Raw genomic sequence first — 19369 nt, forward strand, 5'->3', positions numbered from 1 at the left:
CGCTCTGACTGCGCAACACACACATGTGGATACGGACACACTTTGAAGGGAGGCACACAACAAATACTAAGTACCAATATTATTTTTCTGTTTCAGTGCAGAATATACATAATGTGTATACGCGCAATTTATACATATGTCGTATATATATGTGCGTGTATGTATAGTCACAATGTATTTCCCATAACAAAGAGCAGATGTACCTTGCACTATAAGGCGCCAGTCAAACCACAGAGGTTTTAACAAAGCAAGAAGCAGTGACGACAGCCACAGAGTGCATGACCGCGAATCTGCTGGAAGTGCAAAATGTATTTCGTTTTGTCTGGAAAGAAAATGTAACAAAACGCCGTAACTCCATGTACTTCATAGAACACTTCGGGAACTAATTCCTGAAAACCAGTGTCACCTTGAGAATTCGATCAAGCTGGAGTCTCTTTTCCTCAAGTTATATTCTTTTAGTACGTCCCGACCATACTATTCATGGCTCCATGAGAAACGATGACGTCAGAGCAACAACGGACACTGCCGTTCCTCTATATGCACGAACAGTGACGTGAAAAGATGGCTGTATCAACGTGCACGAAAATTAAGCTATCTTAAACTAGATTTGGTTGCTAGTTCACGCACGGCGAAGGACTGGCGAAGTCAGCATAATGCTTCATGAATATCTCATTTCAACGGTACAAAAAATCGTTGTTTACTATGTTTAGAGTGATGAGCAATGAACGATATATTAATCATGCGCCTTTTATTCAGCAACACTTCACGCACTGGCCTCCCATTGGTGAAACTTAATTTGAAGTTAGCAATCGAAGCACAAAAAAAATCAATTTAGCTTGTATAACCACCCACCGTGCGTGGCTAAGTAGAACAACGCGAAGTCACGGGTTGGATGTTCGGAAGCGGCGATGCATTCCGATGGCAGTGGAACTCGAACGTTCAACTTGCTTTCGCAATACGTTAAACTACTCTTGGCGGTTTAAATAAACCCAAATCTTCTGAATACGGCATTCCCACATGTATTGCACTATTGAGACTGCAAACACCACAAATTATCTATACAGCTTCACTTTTCAGTGACGATATATCAAACGTTTTCAACGTTAAATAAATGTAATGGTTCATCAACAAACACTGCGTCAGTGTATACACTTCGATTTCATGGAGGTACTCAAGTCTGTGTAGATTAAAATTACTAGGGATTAGTGAAAGGTCACATCGGACCGATGTCGAGTCTATATTTAAGGCTCGCTTACGCAACAAAAATAAGTTTACTCGTCTTGCTAATCATGGCCCATGCAACTAGAGTCAGGTGCTGTGACGAGAACAACAGTGTTGCACGCATGGACACAGAATCGACTGGGAGCAACGACTGTTTTCATTCGTGGTCGCCGCTGTCGTCGACGCAGGTGCTGTTGCACGCGTCTATCGTGTCGAATCGGTTGGCGCCGATTAGGCACTGGTAGCCCATCAGCGCACTCGCGGTCGCCTCGAGGCACCTGCGGTACAGAGACAGCGCGTTGAAGCGACAATACGAATCGTCGAACTCTACATGAATGCGACGAGTGGTCGAATTTCTAGCGCATCGAATCTGTGTATATATACGGTGATTATGCACTACGAAGGCAAACCGGGTGAATCGACTCACGGGGGTGGATGTAAACGCTGGCGTATCGCATCGAGGGAGCGAGAAAGGGTGACTGCTGCCGGCGTATACCCTGCTCTATTCACCACGGAAACACGCGCACCAACAAGATACCGGCTTGCTGATGGCGCTTGAATGTATAACGACGAGGTTATATTGAGAGCACGGTTCATCAGGCTTCGGGCGCGTCCACGCACACGCAACTCACCGGAAGCATCCGTCGTACCCGACCGCCGCAAAATACGGGTACTTGAGCTGCCCGAGAGTGCAGACGTGCGGCTCGGGTCGGTGACAGCAATGCAGCTTGTCCCGCGGTCTCAGGCAGCTGTCGCTGCACTGACGCGCGCTCGAGAACACCGAGCTTTTCTGCGCCGGGCACAGACCCAGCGGGAAGCGCCACTCTTCGCACTGGGTGCCGTTTGAGAACCACCAGCTCTTCGTCAGTTCCCTGCACGCAGATATTCGTGGCGATACTCGTGCTTCGGGATTTTATTTATTTAACACGATATACACAAAAACTCAGAGGGTCTCTTATGCGTTCGCATAAAACAACTCAAAGGAGAAAGCCGTCTTCTTTTTCTTCTCAGTCGATGCATTGATTTTCCCTCACCCACTTCCGAAAGCTATCTGCACCTAACGGTGTTTTGCACTGCCTCCAGGACTAGAGGCATTGCAAAATTTCTGCACCTTACCTGGTTTTGCACTGCCTCCGTGATCGCCCCACCTTTGAACAAGCGAAGGTTCATGTGATGACGTCCCTATGACGTCATAAAGTCTGGCGATCTGTGACGTCGCGATGACCTCATATTGTGTCGTCATCACTTGATGATCTTTTGCATCACTCGTGCCGACGCCGAAACCGCGGGACGCCGACGGTCAGTTTTCGCGTTTGATGAGGCATCTAAGGCTTTCGCCTTATTAATTATGGCAGGACTGCAGGTGAAAGCTACATATGTGTAGCTTGACGAGCCTGGAGCCCTCTCCACCCCTCCCCCTTTTTTTTTCCTTTTTTAAGTACATTTTAACAGTATTAAACACATCTCACACAAGCGTATAGTGGCTGCTCACGACTGCATCTCAATTTACCATGAAAAACGTACGATAAAGGAAGCCTCTTCGAATTGCTTAAGACGAAAGCCAAGAATGCAGAGTATCTTACACCGAAACAGCAGCATCGACTGAGCGCCTTCCGAAGCCACGTTAACGGATGCACGTGCACGCTACGCGGGCTACAAAACGTTCATGGCTGCCTTACCTGTCGCAGAGCGAGAACACTGGCGTCGCCATGCACCGTCTATGAGGCCTTACGGGCTCGACGCAGCTACGGCGGCACTCCTCTAGCGAGGAAAACCGATTGGGGCTTCGGTTGCACACGTAGACGAGTTCGGGCGAGACCGCTAGGCAAGACGCCAGCGTTGGATCAAAGTACGCGCCGCCGCCCTTGCGCTCGCTGCAGAAGGAGAACTGGAACTGGCCGCACTGAGGTTTCGACTGCACAGGAAGATGTCAGTAGCGACGACCACGGTCACAATGTTGTCACGTGGTTGTGACGATGAAGAAAGCCAACGCGTTATTGTGTGAGCTTGAGCCAGTAAGAGAAATGATCAAAGTACAGGCGACACTTGCAGTACAATGATAACGGCTAGCACAGACATCGGCCTTCGGTAATCTGATCGTTAATGAAACGCGTCGGCTCTTATACACGCAGATTCGAAGATTTCAGCGTTATCGCTGGTGACCGAGTGAGTTCCAGAATAAACGACTCCTTGCGTTGTGCGCGCAGTCTTATCAGAGAACTCTCAATAAATCGGGAACGGTCCGGCGCGGCTTGCGCTGATTGGTGGCCGGCCACACGTGTAACAAGAAAGCAGCGTGCGTGGCAATATGGTGATTTGAGCGACAACGAAGCGGTTAACGAAATGATAAGTGGAGAATTTTTGCCTGATGTTTCGCTCTTCCCCGTCATTTTTGCCTCTGCTCACATCTATGAGAAAGGGCGTTGCTTTCAAACACCATTACCCACTATCCACTCGAGATAATCCTTACGAACCTGTCACTGATCAGTAGGAGGTCCATGGTGATCTAGTCTGTTCTTGAAGGTAAAATGTGTAAGCGCAAAAACGCGGCCAAGACGAACTCATCAGTGCGTTAACTGCATGTCATCTGAGAGGACAGAGAGTTGGGCGAGTTGGTATTGGCTGACTTGAAACGTAACGAAATAACACACAAAAAGACAACGGAGCCAGGCGGAGAAAGAGGACGAGTTGAAGAAGTTTATTTGGAGTTAAGCGCTCGTCACGTTTGTTTTTTCGCCTGGCCCATGGTCTTTTTGTACGCTATTTCTTTATGTATCAACTCCGCATATAGCGTATAGACGTTTCTCTTAACACTACGCAAATAGTCCTAACAGCACGTGAACACCGCACGCACCCCCTTCTCCGTGCCAGCACCCAAATCGAGCTCTGCGACAGAGCTCACTTTCCAGTGCACGGGCTCGTCCTCGAAGCCGTACTTGATCTGCCGTCTCGGAGCGGGCGGGGGTTCATCTACCAAGGGCACGCCATTCACGAGGACGGCTTCCTCGCTCTCGGTGGCGGCCATAGCGCCAAGGTCTTCCTGAAAGGCGGTCGAGCCGGCCCGCAGCACGCTGAAGGCGAACGCCGCGATGGCCACAAGTGCGAAAATGCCCACCGTGGAAGTCAGCGAGAGGTGCAGGAGCGAGCGCCGCGGCCTGTCGCCGACAGAGTCCACGAGCACCGCCGAAAGCTCCGCGCCGCTGCCGTCAGAGACTGACGACGTCCTCGATTTGATGGACGTCGTGTCCGGCAGCGACGAGATGATCGACGAGGAGCGCGCATCCCGCACGGGGGAAGCCTGTGTCGACGAAGGTTCGAGACCGCGTTCGGACCTGGCTTGCATGCCGAAGCCTTAAATCGAAATTCTTCTCCGTTCACGTGCGGCACGTGCCGATTCGTAGTAGTAGTAGTAGTAGTGTCCTCTACTGCATGGCTCATACCCACTCAGGGGGATTGGCCAAGAAGTTGTCTTACAAAAAACATTTTTTTAAATATATTGAGTATTGAATGCTGATGCCAATAAAAAGAATAAATAAATAAATAATAGCACGAGCTCGCTCTCGTTCTTGTTCTTGTTCACCTTCAACTGTGGCTCACACCCACTGTGGGTGATTGGCCAAAAATTGAGTGGTTTATCAAATGTTATGTTATTTTAGAACGGAGGTTAAAGAATGAAACATTGCAAATTTGATAGGAAATTTTCGCGCTTGATCAAATATGGACAAAAAAATTATTAATAAAATAAAACAAATCAATGCCCAATTTTTTTTAAATATATACATGTGTCGACATAGAAGGATAATAATATAGATTAGCTAGTTAACCGATTGGTTTCATTGAGATAATCCCTCACGGCCACGCAAACCTTCGCATTGGAGAACCCAGAAGTAGAGGCTCCAAAAGACAAAATCACAGGCACGGATAAATTCATTCCAATAGCACGAAAAGGTGTTTCCAAAAGGGTTTTTCGTGCTGTAGTATATCGCCTGCAGGTCAGAAAGAAATGATCAATAGTTTCCAGCTCACCACAGAATGCGCACAGTGGAGAAGGTGCCTGAGCAGACCTGTGTTGATAGAAATTTAGCTTCGGTACACGACATCGCAGCCTCGTAATTGACACTTCCAGTTTACGGGTTTGACAAAATAACCTCCGCCAGGGATTTAATAAGTGCCGATATTCTGTGGAACTTGTCAGTGCTGTGTCTGCAAAAACTTCCATCATGCTACGCCTGCGAAATCGCGCAGCCGTCACATAAGCGGATGTTGGAAAATAAGGTAAAATTGATCCACTGATCGACGACTTCGCTAAAGAATCGGCAATTTCATTTAGGAGCAACCCTTTATGTCCAGGAACCCAAACTAATCGAACTTTTCTCAAATGCGCGGGTACCAGTGCACGATCTGCACGATCTGCGCGGGTACCAGTGCAGTACAATGCAATCTGTGATTATAACGGCAGATGTAATTGCCGAGCTTAACTTGCGCAATGCGAGCACCACTGCTAGAAATTCAGCCACAAAAACGGGTATGAAATCGGGTAGTCGAAGGGAATAAGACCCATCCAAATTCGGGCTAAATATACCAACACCTGACTTTTCGTCGCGCTGTGATGCATCTGTAGCAATAATAACGTTAGTTCTAATGCTCTGCAGGTGTTCTTGTAATAAACCGTCTAAAGTATGATGGGGGAGTAATTTTGCATTATTGGAAAAAATATCATCAAATTGGATATCCACTGGGTACGAATTATCACGAGTCGGGGTTACATTGCAGATACGTACATACATTCAGAGGGTCCCGTAAACGCTGTACAAATATAATTTGTGGTGTGCGAAATCGCGGCCATCTTGCCCCAAAAAATAATTCCGGATTGGAAATAAAAGCTGTTTCTGATTGTCGTAGTGGTGACTCGTAAATTCTTAAGAATGTCTGAACAGTCAGAAGGCGAAACCGGCACGAAAGAGAAGTAATCCTCGATTCTAAATATAAAACATGCTTAGAAACCGTTTTAGGGAGGCCGAGGCATAAGCTCAGCTCTTCTCTTTCCAAAAGAATTAGAGGCCGTATCCTCTAGGATGACGATTGTTCTTGTTCTCTGACCAAGGCTGATGCCCTCTGCAGGGGATTGGCCGAGTAGTCGATGTGGTGTAGTATGGTATGGTATGGTATGGTATGGTATGGTATGGTATGGTATGGTATGGTATGGTATGGTATGGTATGGTATGGTATGGTATGGTATGGTAAAACTTAATTGTGTCCTGAGGCTCAGCTAAGGGCTCGTGCGGGCAGCTCCCACTCCGGGACAGATAGATTGAGCCTAACTGCCACGGCGTGGGCCTTCTTGACGGCCCTGAGTTGATATTGAAGTGAGTCGCTGCGTAGTGTCTGTTGCCACCTTTTTTTCTTTGATACTGTCCGTTGTTCCACAGGGCAGCGCATGCATTTTCCCATCAAGTTCTATAGGGCAACATACCTAGATGCTATAGTGAAATAATATATTGATTTGAATTGCGAATTATCAATAATAAAATATTTAAATCCGGCGGAATTCAGTAAGATATTCTTTTAGACTCAGTGATAAATTCCTCACATGGCGAAAAAAACATTCCTCTGGCTGTATTATGATGCTGGTGATGACCCTTCGAAACATGGCACGTACAGTCGCGCTCAATATGACTTGGAACACGGGAGCGCGTGGCCTCACGCGTTCAAAGACTGTTCATGGCTTCCACTAGCCCTTATTTCCATAACTAAATGCTGTTCTCGCTCTCGGGGATGATTCCAAATAAGAAAATATCATTTAGTTGCTGAAATGAAAACAAGTTGAACCCATGCGCAATCTTTGAACTCATGAGACCACGCGCTCTCGTGTTGCAAGTCATATTGAGCACGACTGTACCTGCTGGAGGGATATGAGCAGGTAATTGGGTGGTCGGGCGCACAGAAAGTCACTTTCGAAAATTTAACACTTCGATTTCGAAATTTCGAAAAAGTAATGCTTCGATTAATAGTCGGTAACTGAGGCGTCAGACCAGGCAAATGGGCGATTGTTCCTAAAAGAAAAAAAAATTAAACAAGAAAGATGCTAAAATTAAATAACAGCAACAGCATATTCGTAGCTGGAACTAAATCACACCCAGCCTCAGACGCGTCTTCCTTGCGAGACATGCACGGTGACAAGTTTGTCACTTTTCCGCTATGTACGATTGGACATTGAATAGCATCTTTAAGACTTACTTTTAGCGTGAATCCTGAGACTGGGACCTCATTTCGCCAAAATACAAATTTTGCTTCGTATTAGTACCGTGCCGGAAAACCACGCAGCACTCACACGCAATTTAGTGCTTGTCGTGGTGTGGTTAATTCGCGAGTTATGAAGGATGGAAAATTGAGCTTGTTGGTAGGACATAATAAACGTGAGAACAGCGCAACAAACAGGGGCTAGCGAAGAAGACACACACAGCCCTGATTAATTCATGAGGATGTAAATCAAGTGAATAATGATACCGTACAATAAATGAAAACATAGAATATGCAGCAGGTGAAACTTCCTTTTTTTCTGTATGTCCTTCGTATGATTAGGCCTCACTTTTCCCATCCTATCTAGCCTTTGCGTACGTTTCCAGCCATAGAGTGTAGGAAAACTCTAAGCAGATAGCTACAGATGTCGGAGCTTCGAATCTTTGGGCCCCTTCCAGCAATCATTAAAAAAAATTGTTTTCACAATTTTTCTGGAAAATTTGCCTAAAACATCCGCTCCCTTCCCATCACATCAAAACTGCCGTGTAGAACACTGTGTGAAAGAGTTACTAAGGTTTTTCTTGGAGATGTAGAAACCTTCCGGTTATCATTTTTCTGCTCACTAAAATCAGAAGCTTGGTCAGAAGAAAAGCTCAACTGTAGTGCCGTCGGCATAGCGTGTTGCAAAAGCTAGAACGCCACGAATGAGCTTGCCAGACGCTCCGCCAACTCGGCCTCGCAGCAGACTACGCACAGACCCTCCTGTTTCCTGAGCGCCACCATCAGTCTCGATCCTTCCGGTGCCTGATTGACTGCATGCGGAAGAGACCACACTCGTCTCGCGTCTGATCACCCTAGCTAGTGCACTTGCGCAGCCTCAACTTCCGTCCACAACCACCTCTATCCTTCACTTTTTTTTTCCTACCTCTTCCCAACGGCGCTGAACCGTGCTCCCTGCAGGGTACTGAGCAGAAATAGTAACATTTCTTCCATCAAATCTATCTATCTATCTATCTATCTATCTATCTATCTATCTATCTATCTATCTATCTATCTATCTATCTATCTATCTATCTATCTATCTATCTATCTATCTATCTATCTATCATGCGTGTTAGAGGAAGTCGGCCGCATGCCCCAGCAGTATATGTACGCGTGTGTACCGGAACGCGTCGGTCCTTGCACCATAGATAGGTATCTTTAGGTTGGTTTGATTGCTTGTTCCTATTCCCGTGGTTACCCGACTTGTTAAAAAAATAAACTATGAGACTTTACGGGCGAAAACCACGATATGATTGCGAGGCACGCCTTATAATGGGGGACTACAAATTAACTCTGACCACCGGCTCTTGTCTAACCCGCGCCCAAATCTAAGTACGTACACGGACGTTTATTGCGTCTTGCTCTGCCGTCGTGGCCGCCAATCCAAATCGTGTCTTCGAGTTTGGCAGCCCAATGCCTTCGCAGCTAAGCTATACCACGACGAGTACCCGAGTCGTCGTCGTGCGTCGCTCTTGCGCAAGCTCCTGCCGTTTGCGGTGCCGATTAATGATCTCTTTCAAGTTGTCTGAAATCCACGAAAACAAAACGTAATACTGCAAATCGGTTCTTAGGAATCCCGCAAGGTGGCGGAAAGATTAAGAAGGGGAAATTGACAAGCACCCGTTTGAAGCACGAAGCTACGAGGAAATGCGTACGGATTTCTCAATAGGAGAGCAATGCTTAGTTGCCGAAACAAAAAAAAAACGCAAAAACAAAACGTGCAATCTCAGTGCGTTGATACGCCACATTTCACGAACTTTCTTCTGACGTCATCGGCGCAGTCTGTGAGCGAAGACTTGCCTCGTTCTGATTAAACGTGATTGCACGTATGCAGTATTACACAGTACATGCACAGTATTAAAATATGACTGCACGACACAGACAGTAAGAAATTTATCGGCGTGCCTGAAATCCCCCTGCAAACATGAATTAATTATTTTTCTTCGATTTGCGTGGACGGAGTGCGCGGGCGTATTTTGGTGAGCTGTACGTATGAGTGAGCGAGTAGTAGAAAAGCCCCCAGAATGTGTGCAGTCACACAGTGACGTCATTCTGCCTTCACCGTTTAGCTACTTTTTTTCCCACCATTATTCTTGTTCGTGCCGACATTTCCGCCGTACTTATAGACACCAAGACATATTTGGTTTCCAAGAACTGATTTTCTTTTTCTTCTACTCAGCGAGGGTGGCTCACACGCAATGCAGGGGATTAGCCGATGAAATCGGTATTTCTTTGTTTCCCCCTTCTTTTCTTTTTTTTTTCTCATTTCTTCGAACGAGCGCGTATAAGCCCATCTTGATTGAATGCGCGTGCGCCTCTTGGACGAACTGACAGTTGCCGTTTTTTCACCGTTATAAGCCCACATTTTTTGTAAGCGCGCTTAGACCGATCACCCGCCCCGCGTCCTTCGCGTTCTTTGTAATGTCCATCCAATGATAATGCTCCCATCTCGTTAAGCAAACTCCTGCTCCCCCCCCCCTTTATTTTTAACTAGTGAGACGGATTTACTTCGCCACACGAAGGGCTCTTTATCCGATATCCGCGCCGTCATCTCTGATAGACCGATCGAGAGAGAGAGAGAGAGACAGGAAGGACAAGGATGTTGACGAAAGGCGATCTCCTGTTGACTACGGCGTACTTGGCGCCGTAGTCAACATTCATTCTCACAAGTAACAATTAGCCGGAGGTAGGAATGATGACGTGACTGCTCTTTTCAAAGTCCCTGTTCTTTTTTCCAACATAAGGAGCATTATGAAACACAGGATTCAGCTTAATTCTATTATTTCCTCAATGGAGGCAAAATTAGTAATATTAACCGAGACATGGCTCAACTCAACGGTGGAAAATACAGAAATTTTCCAGACTGACGTCACATATGATGTGTATCGGTGCGATAGAGAAGATAGACAGGGTGGTGGTGTATTGATAGCCGTATCGCAAACAATTTCCTCTTTTCAAGTAGAAGTTGTGTCCTCTCTGGAAACAGTCTGGGTTGGTATTTCAAGTAAGCACACAAAGATTATATTAGGCGTATGCTATCGTCCTCCAAACTATACATCGTCATTCGTCGATGAATTGCATGACGTTCTCGGCTATGTCGTCACTCGGTATCCTTCGTCACCAATTTTTCTTTTTGGTGACATGAATTTTCCTAACATCACCTGGCACACTGGTGTTCCTCTGCTCGACCCCTTTTCAACACAATCCCAACAGTTCCTAGATTTTTGTAATTGTTTTAACTTCACCCAGGTTGTAACGAAACCAACAAGGGTAACTAATGAATCGTCTAATACATTAGACCTAGTTTTGTCAACACATCCAGACTTCATATCCCCAATTATCTATCTTCCTGGTCTGAGCGACCATTTGGTGTTACATTTCGACATCACCATGTCTTTTTCACGTGGAACTGAAGAAGACAAGTACATCCGGGACTACCGCAATGCAGATTTTGACGCCATTAACCAAGATATGTGCGCGTACTTAGACACATTTTGTTGCAATTTGAAGAGAGAAGTGTACAAGAGAACTGGGATCTTTTCAAAAACTTAGTTACTAATCTCACCAATGCGCACATTCCCCTTCGACGCATACGGAACAACACAAAAAGACCGTGGTATAACACGCATCTCAAACGTTTGTCTAATAGAAAAAAGCGCCTTTTCCGCACAGCCAAGTTGCAAAATACTAGAGATTGCTGGGTAGCGTATCAAAATGCTGAGGCAGAATACGTGGAAGCTGCGCGTGCTGCTAAGAATCGTTTCCAAACGCATACGTTGCCTGAATTGTTATCAAGGAACCCCCGGCAATTTTGGAACGTTATCAGTTCTAACCAAAATGCGGATTTATCAATCAACGATGACTCTGGTGAGCCGCTACCAGCATCTGAATGTGCCGCGTTATTTAACAATATTTTTTCAGCCAATTTCTCGGGAAACACTGCTGCACCTGTTGACGCAGTTGTGTGCCGTGACTACCGCTCAATGTTTCCTATCACTTTTGATTCTGCAGGAATTTCGAAGTTAATTGACACCTTAAAAACTTCCTCATCATGTGGGACTGACGGTATCAACTCAAAGTTTCTCAAACAAACAAGCGCATATTCGTCTCTCTTCTTGTGTAAGATTTTCCAGCAGTCACTTGACCAAGCAACCTTGCCGCTGGACTGGAAGGTCGGTAAGGTTGTGCCGATACACAAGTCTGGTAATAAACACTCCGCTCTTAACTATCGGCCCATTTCACTAACGAGCATTCCGTGTAAACTAATGGAGCATGTACTGCACTCACATATTGCGAAATTTTTAGAATCGAATTCATTTTTTACATCGGCCCAACACGGTTTTAGGCGTACGTTTTCCTGTGAAACCCAGTTGCTTCTTTTCACTCATCACCTGCATACCATTCTTGATAAACAATCTCTAATTGACTGCATTTTCCTGGATTTTGCAAAAGCATTTGAAAAAGTCAATCACGCTTTACTAATGCATAAGCTCTCCTCTCTCAACCTTGACTCGAATGTACTGGCATGGCTCGACTACTTTCTAACAAACCGTTTTCAGTACGTCACTGTTAACGGTCATGACTCGCCGGAAATAAGTGTAACATCGGGTGTACCGCAGGGCTCAGTTCTGGGACATCTGCTGTTTTTAATATATATTAATGACCTCCCTGACTGCGTTTCTTCATCCGTTCATTTATATGCCGACGACTATGTGCTTTACAGAGAAATACGTACCGATGATGATAGGAACATCTTGCAGACAGACTTAAATAACATTAGGAATTGGTACGATAAATGGCTTATGAAATTAAATCCCAAAAAATGCAAGCTAATGACCGTCTCCCGCCAGTTTAATAACTCCTCAACATACAAACTGGGTGATGTTTATCTTGACCACGTGTCGTCATACCGGTACTTAGGCGTTACCATTTCTTTCAATCTAACATGGAATGCCCATATTAACGTCATCACGAACAATGCTAACCGTACATTGGGATACATACGTCGAAATTTTAGCAACGCCCCACTTTCCTTGAAGATGCTTCTTTATAAAACCCTCGTGCGCTCGAAATTGGAGTACGCTGCTGCAATCTGGAACCCTCACCACGAAAACTTGATTAGGCACCTTGAGCTAATTCAAAATAACGCTGCACGTTTTATTCTATCGGATTATCACCGTACATCAAGCGTAACAGCATTGAAGCACCATTTGTCACTGCCACCTCTATCACTGCGTCGCAAGTACTTCCGCCTTTGCCTTTTCCATAAGACCTACCATCATCCATCACTGCGTAATGAGCTCATTACGCCTCCCACATATCACTCCTCTCGGATCGACCCTGAACACAAGGTTAAAGGTACTTTCTGCAACACAAACACATTTTCTTGCTCCTTCATACCGGTCACATCAAACGATTGGAATCAGCTACCAGGTGACATCGTTTCCATCTCTGATCACTCCCTCTTTCGTCATTCTTTATCAGCTCACCTATTTCGCGATAGCTCTCCTTAGTCATCCGATCTATTCCCCCTCCCTACGAATTTCTGTCTCCACGTGTCAAGATGCCAGCGTTTTCCAGTGGATTCTTGATTTTTTCTGTGTGCGTGTTATTTCTCTTACTTTTACACTTTCTTGCTAGTACTGTATAATTTTACCACATTCACTATTTGCTTTTTGTGATTACCTTATTTTTACGTTTCACTTTTGTTGCGTTTCATTGAGTAGAGATGTTTTTTGCTTGAGTCTTGTTCATGTATAAAATAGCACGTTTTTTTTTCGTTGTTTTGTATTTTTCATGTTGTAACCCACTCCCCTCTGTAAAGCTTCGGCGATTGAGGGTAACAAAATAAATAAAAAATAAAAAAGTCACTGTGACACTGTCCATTAATGACTAAGACACAAAAACACTATCCATTGTACTGCAACAACGCGTCGTTCAGTCACGCCGTTACAGCGACTCGCGCTGACGTCAATGTTGCTTTGAGGCTGGGAAATTCCTCAGAGATGTTAGATGGACTGTGCTACAGGAGTCACCAGAACATGTGGAGGAGGTGTACACAAGTAACCTCCTTTAGTCCGGCCATGACTGTTAGGGTAATGGAGCGAGGCATCCTTTTCCTATATATCGCTCAGGTTTTCCGGCTGTCTGTCGGTCATCTTCTTCTATAGTCTGTTTCTGTCTATAGCCGCTATAGGCTTAGCGGCTATAGTGTTGCACTGCTAACCACGAGGACGTGGGTTCGACTCTCGGACACAGAGACTGACCACATTTCAATGGTGACCTAATGCAAAAGTACTTAGATTTCAGTGTACGTTAAGGAATCCTGGGTTGTCAAAAATTACTTCGGCGCCCCAAAGCACGCACGGCGTGCCTATATTTAATCGAGGTTCTTGGCACACGAAAACCTCATAATTCTTTTTTTTTTTGAGAGAAAAGTTGAACTGTGCTGGAAACAGTAGGAAGTAGTACATTCAAAACACGGTCATCCGCAGAGAGAACGTGAAGTAAACCCGTCTTCGAGATGATGTAATGAAGAGTGCAGGATTGGTCCGTTTACGTTTGAAGTAGAAAGTGAGCTTTTGCGGCTCAGCGAATGCCCGGAGGACCAGCTCTGGCCAGTCCGGCTGGCCGATGGCGCCGCGATGACTCAGTCTGGCCGCCGCCTGAGTAACGTGGGCTCTGGTAGGGCTACTCTCTCCCCCCCTCCCCCCCCCCCAGCCTTTCTTGACCCTCTTAGACGTAATGTGTGGATGCGATTAGCTTATACAAGGGTACAGCACCACCACCATCTTTCTACACTCCCAAGGCCCGAACACCTTGATTGTAATTGCTTACACACTGCAAGCTAGCGACTTCCTTTCTAGCCACCAAAGACTTCTCATGTCCCTTCGTACTTGCTTATAAGGAAAAACGCTCGTAAATTTGACAGATGTCACTTCGCTCGTAACAAGGGCTAAATTGAATTCCTGTTCACCATTACGTAAAACCTTATTACGTTAATTAGCTGGCTTTTTTTCAGTTCTCTGTGCAGAAAACGAAGGCGAAGAAAGCTTGCTTATATTCGGTGGCGTGCCTACATCAGAGATGGATATGTAGCAATATTTAATGATATCCTCAGAGATGTTAAACTGGTTTATCGCCTGGCTTGCTATACTCAGGTTCTAGGTGTCGGTTGATGACTATGGTATGTAAAATGACATGTACCCAAATAATGCGTACAGGCACATACATGGACCCACACAATATATATGTTAGTCGATGCTTAGTTCAGCTGCATATGCTTAACACCAGCAGCGCTTTAGTGCTACGCATTGCACAGACGGTACTTTGCCGTGGGCCTAGGAAGTGAAGATATACGGTATGTGCACTAGATTTACTCCCAAGGACGTCAAGAAGAAGAATGATTAAAAATTGCGCACTTGTCATTAGGAAAACCCATACGCAAGAGGCGCAGGCGAATAGCTTTGTCAAGCTTAAGCTCCCGCGCCTGTAGGCGAGGCTACACAGTGCCTATCTTACCGTTTCCTTATTTTTTCTCTTTTTGTGTGTGGGTGTGCAACTTTCTCAGTCCGAGTTTTGTGTCGGTAGCACGTGAGAACTACAAGGAAAACGTGGACGCTATAATTAAGGCGACAAGTTTAAGCGAATTTCGGCGTTACAGATTTCGCTCGAAGGGGCGCACGAGATTAGCTGCATCTACAAAGAAGACCCGCGCTCTCAAAGTGACTTAAGTTCATAAAGTCTCGAAACATTTTCTTTAATCGCTAAACAAGCATTTTCATCGTCACGAGCGATGTAATATGAAAAGATAGGAAAACGTCCCCTATGGGATTTCAGTCGAGAGACGAAGTAGACTTGCTCAAGTCGCGTAGGACACGACCGATGTATAACTATCAGTCGCGTAACGAATTTCAGTGTTCTGGGGTTTTATATATGCCAAAACCACGATACAATAATTCTAAGCAGCTGTGCATTTTTCAACGCGCATCTTAATTTAAGCGCACAGGCGGCTTTCACGCTCCCATCATTTGTATAAATACCGAAGAAAAATGCACTTAATGTCATATTAAAAGGGTTCAATGACAGAAATTTGCAGGCAATTCATACACTGCATGCTTTATCACACTGACCATTCCTTGCTTGCAACAGCCCCCTATCACTCCGTATTCATTCTGTGATGGAGTACTGTACAATTTTATCGTCATCCGAGTTCACCGCGACTTCTCTGCCGGGTCACAGAGGTGTACTCGTCACTAAGAACGAACTTTTGCTCTCACTCAAGGGCCACTGATGTAGACGTTAACGGCCGTCATCCAACAAATGATTTCATGTCAACGGTAAACGCACAAATGTTTTAGCATGGCGATATTACCGATTCTCCACAGCAACGAACAACGCATGCGACGCTTTGTTGTTACGCTTTCAATTGCCTCGTCGTACGAGCGCATGAGATATATATATATATATATACGTGTCCAACACGTTTCTCACCCGTAGTACACGATTCGATCATTCTACAATCAATTTCCGCGAGCATGACAAGACCCACACATGCTTTACGGTATACAGGTGAGACAGCGAGGGATTGCTGTGACTTTCCCTCTCTGTTCGTTTCAAAACTTAAACTTGTTTTCCCGTTATGAATCTTAGTCTACGAGAAAACGTAGGAAGTTGCTGAATCGAAGCCGCATTCTACATTTAATATTCGGGCTCCAGTCGAAAACATCAATTATCGTACGCCTATATTTGAAGCACCAAAACGAGCTATACAACCAAGAGAAGTCGAAGATTCGCAGTCATCGAAGAAAATTCGAAACAAAAAGAAAAAGCTTTATCACGAAACGAGACAAGCGCGGGCGCATGCTCGGTAGCTGGGGAACATGTTGGGACCCAGCAGGCAGAGCTTGTCTGCCGGGTCCACCGTCAGGCACTCGAAACGTCCATTCTTGTTCGCGGCAGAGTACACCGGGTAGTTCACCTGCGCCAAAAGAAGAGAGACCGTCACCTTCGATGTTTTTGTAATGAAAGGTCTAATAGCCCAGAATTGCAGGAAAGGCCGTGAAAGTCCAGATCTAGAACCTCCCAGCACGAGTAGTGTAAGATATTTGAGGCAAAGTAAAGTACTTTCTGTAGTAGTCTACCAACAGCACATCAAGGCCTCCAAAAGAGTCACATGATTTGGACACTTACAGGTTATTAAATACACGCTTTGTTGAATGAAAGGCGGAACAAACGTTTACAGAAGAAAATTGTGCTTATCAATTCATTACTTCCTTATTCTGGAAAGGTTACGAGATGCTGTAATGCAAGGGACGGAACAAAATATGTCGCAATTATGTACACCAACCCGCCCGACTCGCCACTTTATTCTGGAAAATACAACTGGCAATGACCAAATGAGATTTATTTTCTTCACGCATAACAGTGGAGGTTCACCAGAGGGTATATATACCCTTCCCATTGCTTGCACAAACGCAATCGATCTGAAACTTCTCTTCCGAAACGTCCCGGGCCTTTCGACCGGAAGCCCCAAGGATATACTTCATTAGGGTACTTGAAAAACCTATGCACGACATTCAACTTCATTTCTATAAAAGTATTACTAGCGAGTTTCTTCCACAACAAACTTTGTAAGCAGAAGAAGACATAGCTGAGAGAAGCCTCGAAAGAAGTACCTGGTACTCTCCGCATCGCTGGCCGACGGGGTACTCCCGGCAGGCGGGCGCGTCGTGCTGCACGCAGTCGAGCAGGCACTGCTGCATGCTCTGGAAGAGGCGCAGACGCACGTTGACGCAGCTGCCCTCCGGGAAGCCCCACTCGACGCAGCTGCCGTTGGCCGGATAGAACCAGCCTCGCTTCACGTGCTCCCGCCGGCACGGCACCAGGCGCACCGGCTCGCGGCACTCGGCACGCGCGCCTTGGCCCTGGTCAGAGGTCATACGTTGCCGTTTCTCCATACAACACACAAAAAGCGCAGGTTCACGTAACATCTCGGCTGCGAATCAGCGTGTTTCGCAATACTTTGAACATTTTTTCACAAATTTATGGAAACCTGCAAACAAGCCGCGTAGTAGGTGTCGTATGGAAATTTTGTTTGACCAAAAACAAAAAAACAGCCGTAACTAGATAAATGAAAGTTTGCGAGGTAACGAACTTCTTTTTTTTTTTCATTTCCGTTTCTCACTTTCATTGAAATGCAGGTATTTTTGCATCGCCTTCACGAAGCAAGTTTTGTATCGCAGTTTTATTGAACCGAATTTTTCGAGAGCACGAAGAGTTGGCAAAATTTTAACAGGTATTATTTCAATAAAAGAACTACAGGAAACAGTGCATGCGCAAATACGAGACATGAAGAGAGAGAGAGAGGTTTATTTACAGAAAGGCAGAGACATGAAGGTTCGTCATAACAGAGCACACCAGGTATGACAAGCAATTAAGTGCAGGAGGGGGGGGGAGCACCCCCTCCCCCTGCTTCCCTTGTGTCCACGCCTACGGTTCCAATACAAAGCCAGACCCGGCGTTCTAAGCTGTACATATCCTCACCTGGCAGGCGGCGCGGCAGTGACCCAAAGAGCGGAAGCGGTTGGTGCCTTCCAGGCATCCAGGCGGCGGCACACTAACCGGCGTCAAGCAGTGCCGGCCGTCGAAGAAGAAAGCCGGCCACCGACTCGCGTTCGCGGGGCACAGCGTCATCTGGACGGGCTCCAGGCACCGAGGCTCCATTTGCCGCTGCGCAAGCGCCGTTACCAGCTATACAGCTAGCCTACCACATTGCACGAGCACGTTTAAATGCAAAAAAAAAAGGCACACATCATTGCAAAGGGGTGCTCCGCAGACCAAGTGCGCATTTGAGAAAGGATTCATAATGGTCAATCAAGTGAATCGTGATCTGCAATTTCCACTCAAAGTTATTGCTCTGGACTCGTGTGTGCTTCAGGCTGAGAGGAAAACCATAGAAAGATTCAGTAACCTGACTGTTGTAAATAAGTTAAATGTCAACTGTTGTACGTAAGTTAGATGTTTTCAATGTGTCCGGAATGCTAAGCTAACACGTCGTTGAATGATTGTATAACTCGGTCCCCTGCCTGTACATTTATGTGTGTTATAGTTGCATGGATCCGTACTAGCATTCTGCTAAGGATTCAAATGCTTGTAACGTGTTTTTGTTTGACTATATTTCGTTTAATGAAGCTCAGTTCAATTCAGTTCAATTTTCGCTACCATCCGGTTACTGTAGGTCGGCACGCATCTACCTAAATACATTACTTTTGGACAAACTCTTTCGAAGGTAGACATGAGTTGGCGGGAACTATGTAGGGTGCCCCAGCTTACGTTAGGTAAGCTCGCAGGAAAAAAAGAGGACTGGTTCCGTATACGGTAATGAGACGACGTTCGGTCCGTCATCTGTCTTCTCTCATCAACTTAATTTTAGTTCCCTCAGTACTTGGCTAAGTAGAAAGAAACTAAAAAGCTTGGCTGAAATTAGCTGTCACAACCTCAACTTACATTCTTATAAACAAGATCAGTGCACTTAGAAGTGCCAAAAAGCAACTAAAGGCTCTGAGATCAGAGACTCCGGTGTTTCACCGCCAATATGGTTAACTTTAGCAAATGCAGGCCTTGCCAGCCCTGGGCATGTAGATTTTTCCCAGCTAGCAAGTGATGATGCTGACGTGCTGGCGCTGCACTGCAGTGTAGCTACGTAACGTGGGTGACCTTCACGTTCCAGCAGCAAATGCAACGACACTCGGCAAGCTATTGTATGAAAGGGTAAGAGCGCGAATTGGCCACAGAAAACTACAGAGTCGTGGTCAAGGTTCTGGCAAGGCTGCTACAAGTCCAGTAGTATGGGCCGGACGATGAT

The 19369-nt window shown here is 45.7% G+C and overlaps 2 protein-coding genes across 2 annotated transcripts; both read right to left on the minus strand.

Moving 5' to 3' along the window:
- Positions 1-1353: 1353 nt before the first annotated feature.
- Positions 1354-4564, minus strand: LOC119385132 (uncharacterized). Its single transcript, XM_037652664.2, has 4 exons — positions 4076-4564; positions 2901-3136; positions 1854-2093; positions 1354-1499 (listed from the first exon to the last, which is right to left on the minus strand). The coding sequence occupies exons 1-4, from the start codon at positions 4562-4564 to the stop codon at positions 1379-1381; spliced, it is 1086 nt and encodes a 361-aa protein (XP_037508592.2). The 3' UTR covers positions 1354-1378.
- An 11752-nt stretch (positions 4565-16316) lies between these two features.
- LOC125756113 (uncharacterized) lies at positions 16317-18262 on the minus strand. The gene is made up of 3 exons (XM_037652665.1): positions 18049-18262; positions 17181-17429; positions 16317-16483 (listed from the first exon to the last, which is right to left on the minus strand). The coding sequence occupies exons 1-3, from the start codon at positions 18226-18228 to the stop codon at positions 16340-16342; spliced, it is 573 nt and encodes a 190-aa protein (XP_037508593.1). The 5' UTR covers positions 18229-18262; the 3' UTR covers positions 16317-16339.
- Positions 18263-19369: the final 1107 nt, after the last annotated feature.

The sequence above is a fragment of the Rhipicephalus sanguineus genome, chromosome 3, assembly GCF_013339695.2.
Source record: "Rhipicephalus sanguineus isolate Rsan-2018 chromosome 3, BIME_Rsan_1.4, whole genome shotgun sequence".
Classification (NCBI taxonomy): Eukaryota; Metazoa; Arthropoda; class Arachnida; order Ixodida; family Ixodidae; genus Rhipicephalus; species Rhipicephalus sanguineus.

What these genes read in the sequence shown, in the direction of transcription:
- LOC125756113 (XM_037652665.1), bottom strand. Translation starts at nt 18,228, where the DNA reads ATGGAGCCTCGGTGCCTGGAGCCCGTCCAGATGACGCTGTGCCCCGCG. An exon ending in ACTGCCGCGCCGCCTGCCAG is followed by an intron (nt 17,430 to 18,048) that starts GTGAGGATATGT and finishes ACCTCTGACCAG; the next exon opens with GGCCAAGGCGCGCGTGCCGA. An exon ending in AGCGATGCGGAGAGTACCAG is followed by an intron (nt 16,484 to 17,180) that starts GTACTTCTTTCG and finishes CTTTTGGCGCAG; the next exon opens with GTGAACTACCCGGTGTACTC.
- LOC119385132 (XM_037652664.2), bottom strand. Translation starts at nt 4,564, where the DNA reads ATGCAAGCCAGGTCCGAACGCGGTCTCGAACCTTCGTCGACACAGGCT. An exon ending in GTGTTCTCGCTCTGCGACAG is followed by an intron (nt 2,094 to 2,900) that starts GTAAGGCAGCCA and finishes ATCTGCGTGCAG; the next exon opens with GGAACTGACGAAGAGCTGGT. An exon ending in GGGTACGACGGATGCTTCCG is followed by an intron (nt 1,500 to 1,853) that starts GTGAGTTGCGTG and finishes TCTGTACCGCAG; the next exon opens with GTGCCTCGAGGCGACCGCGA.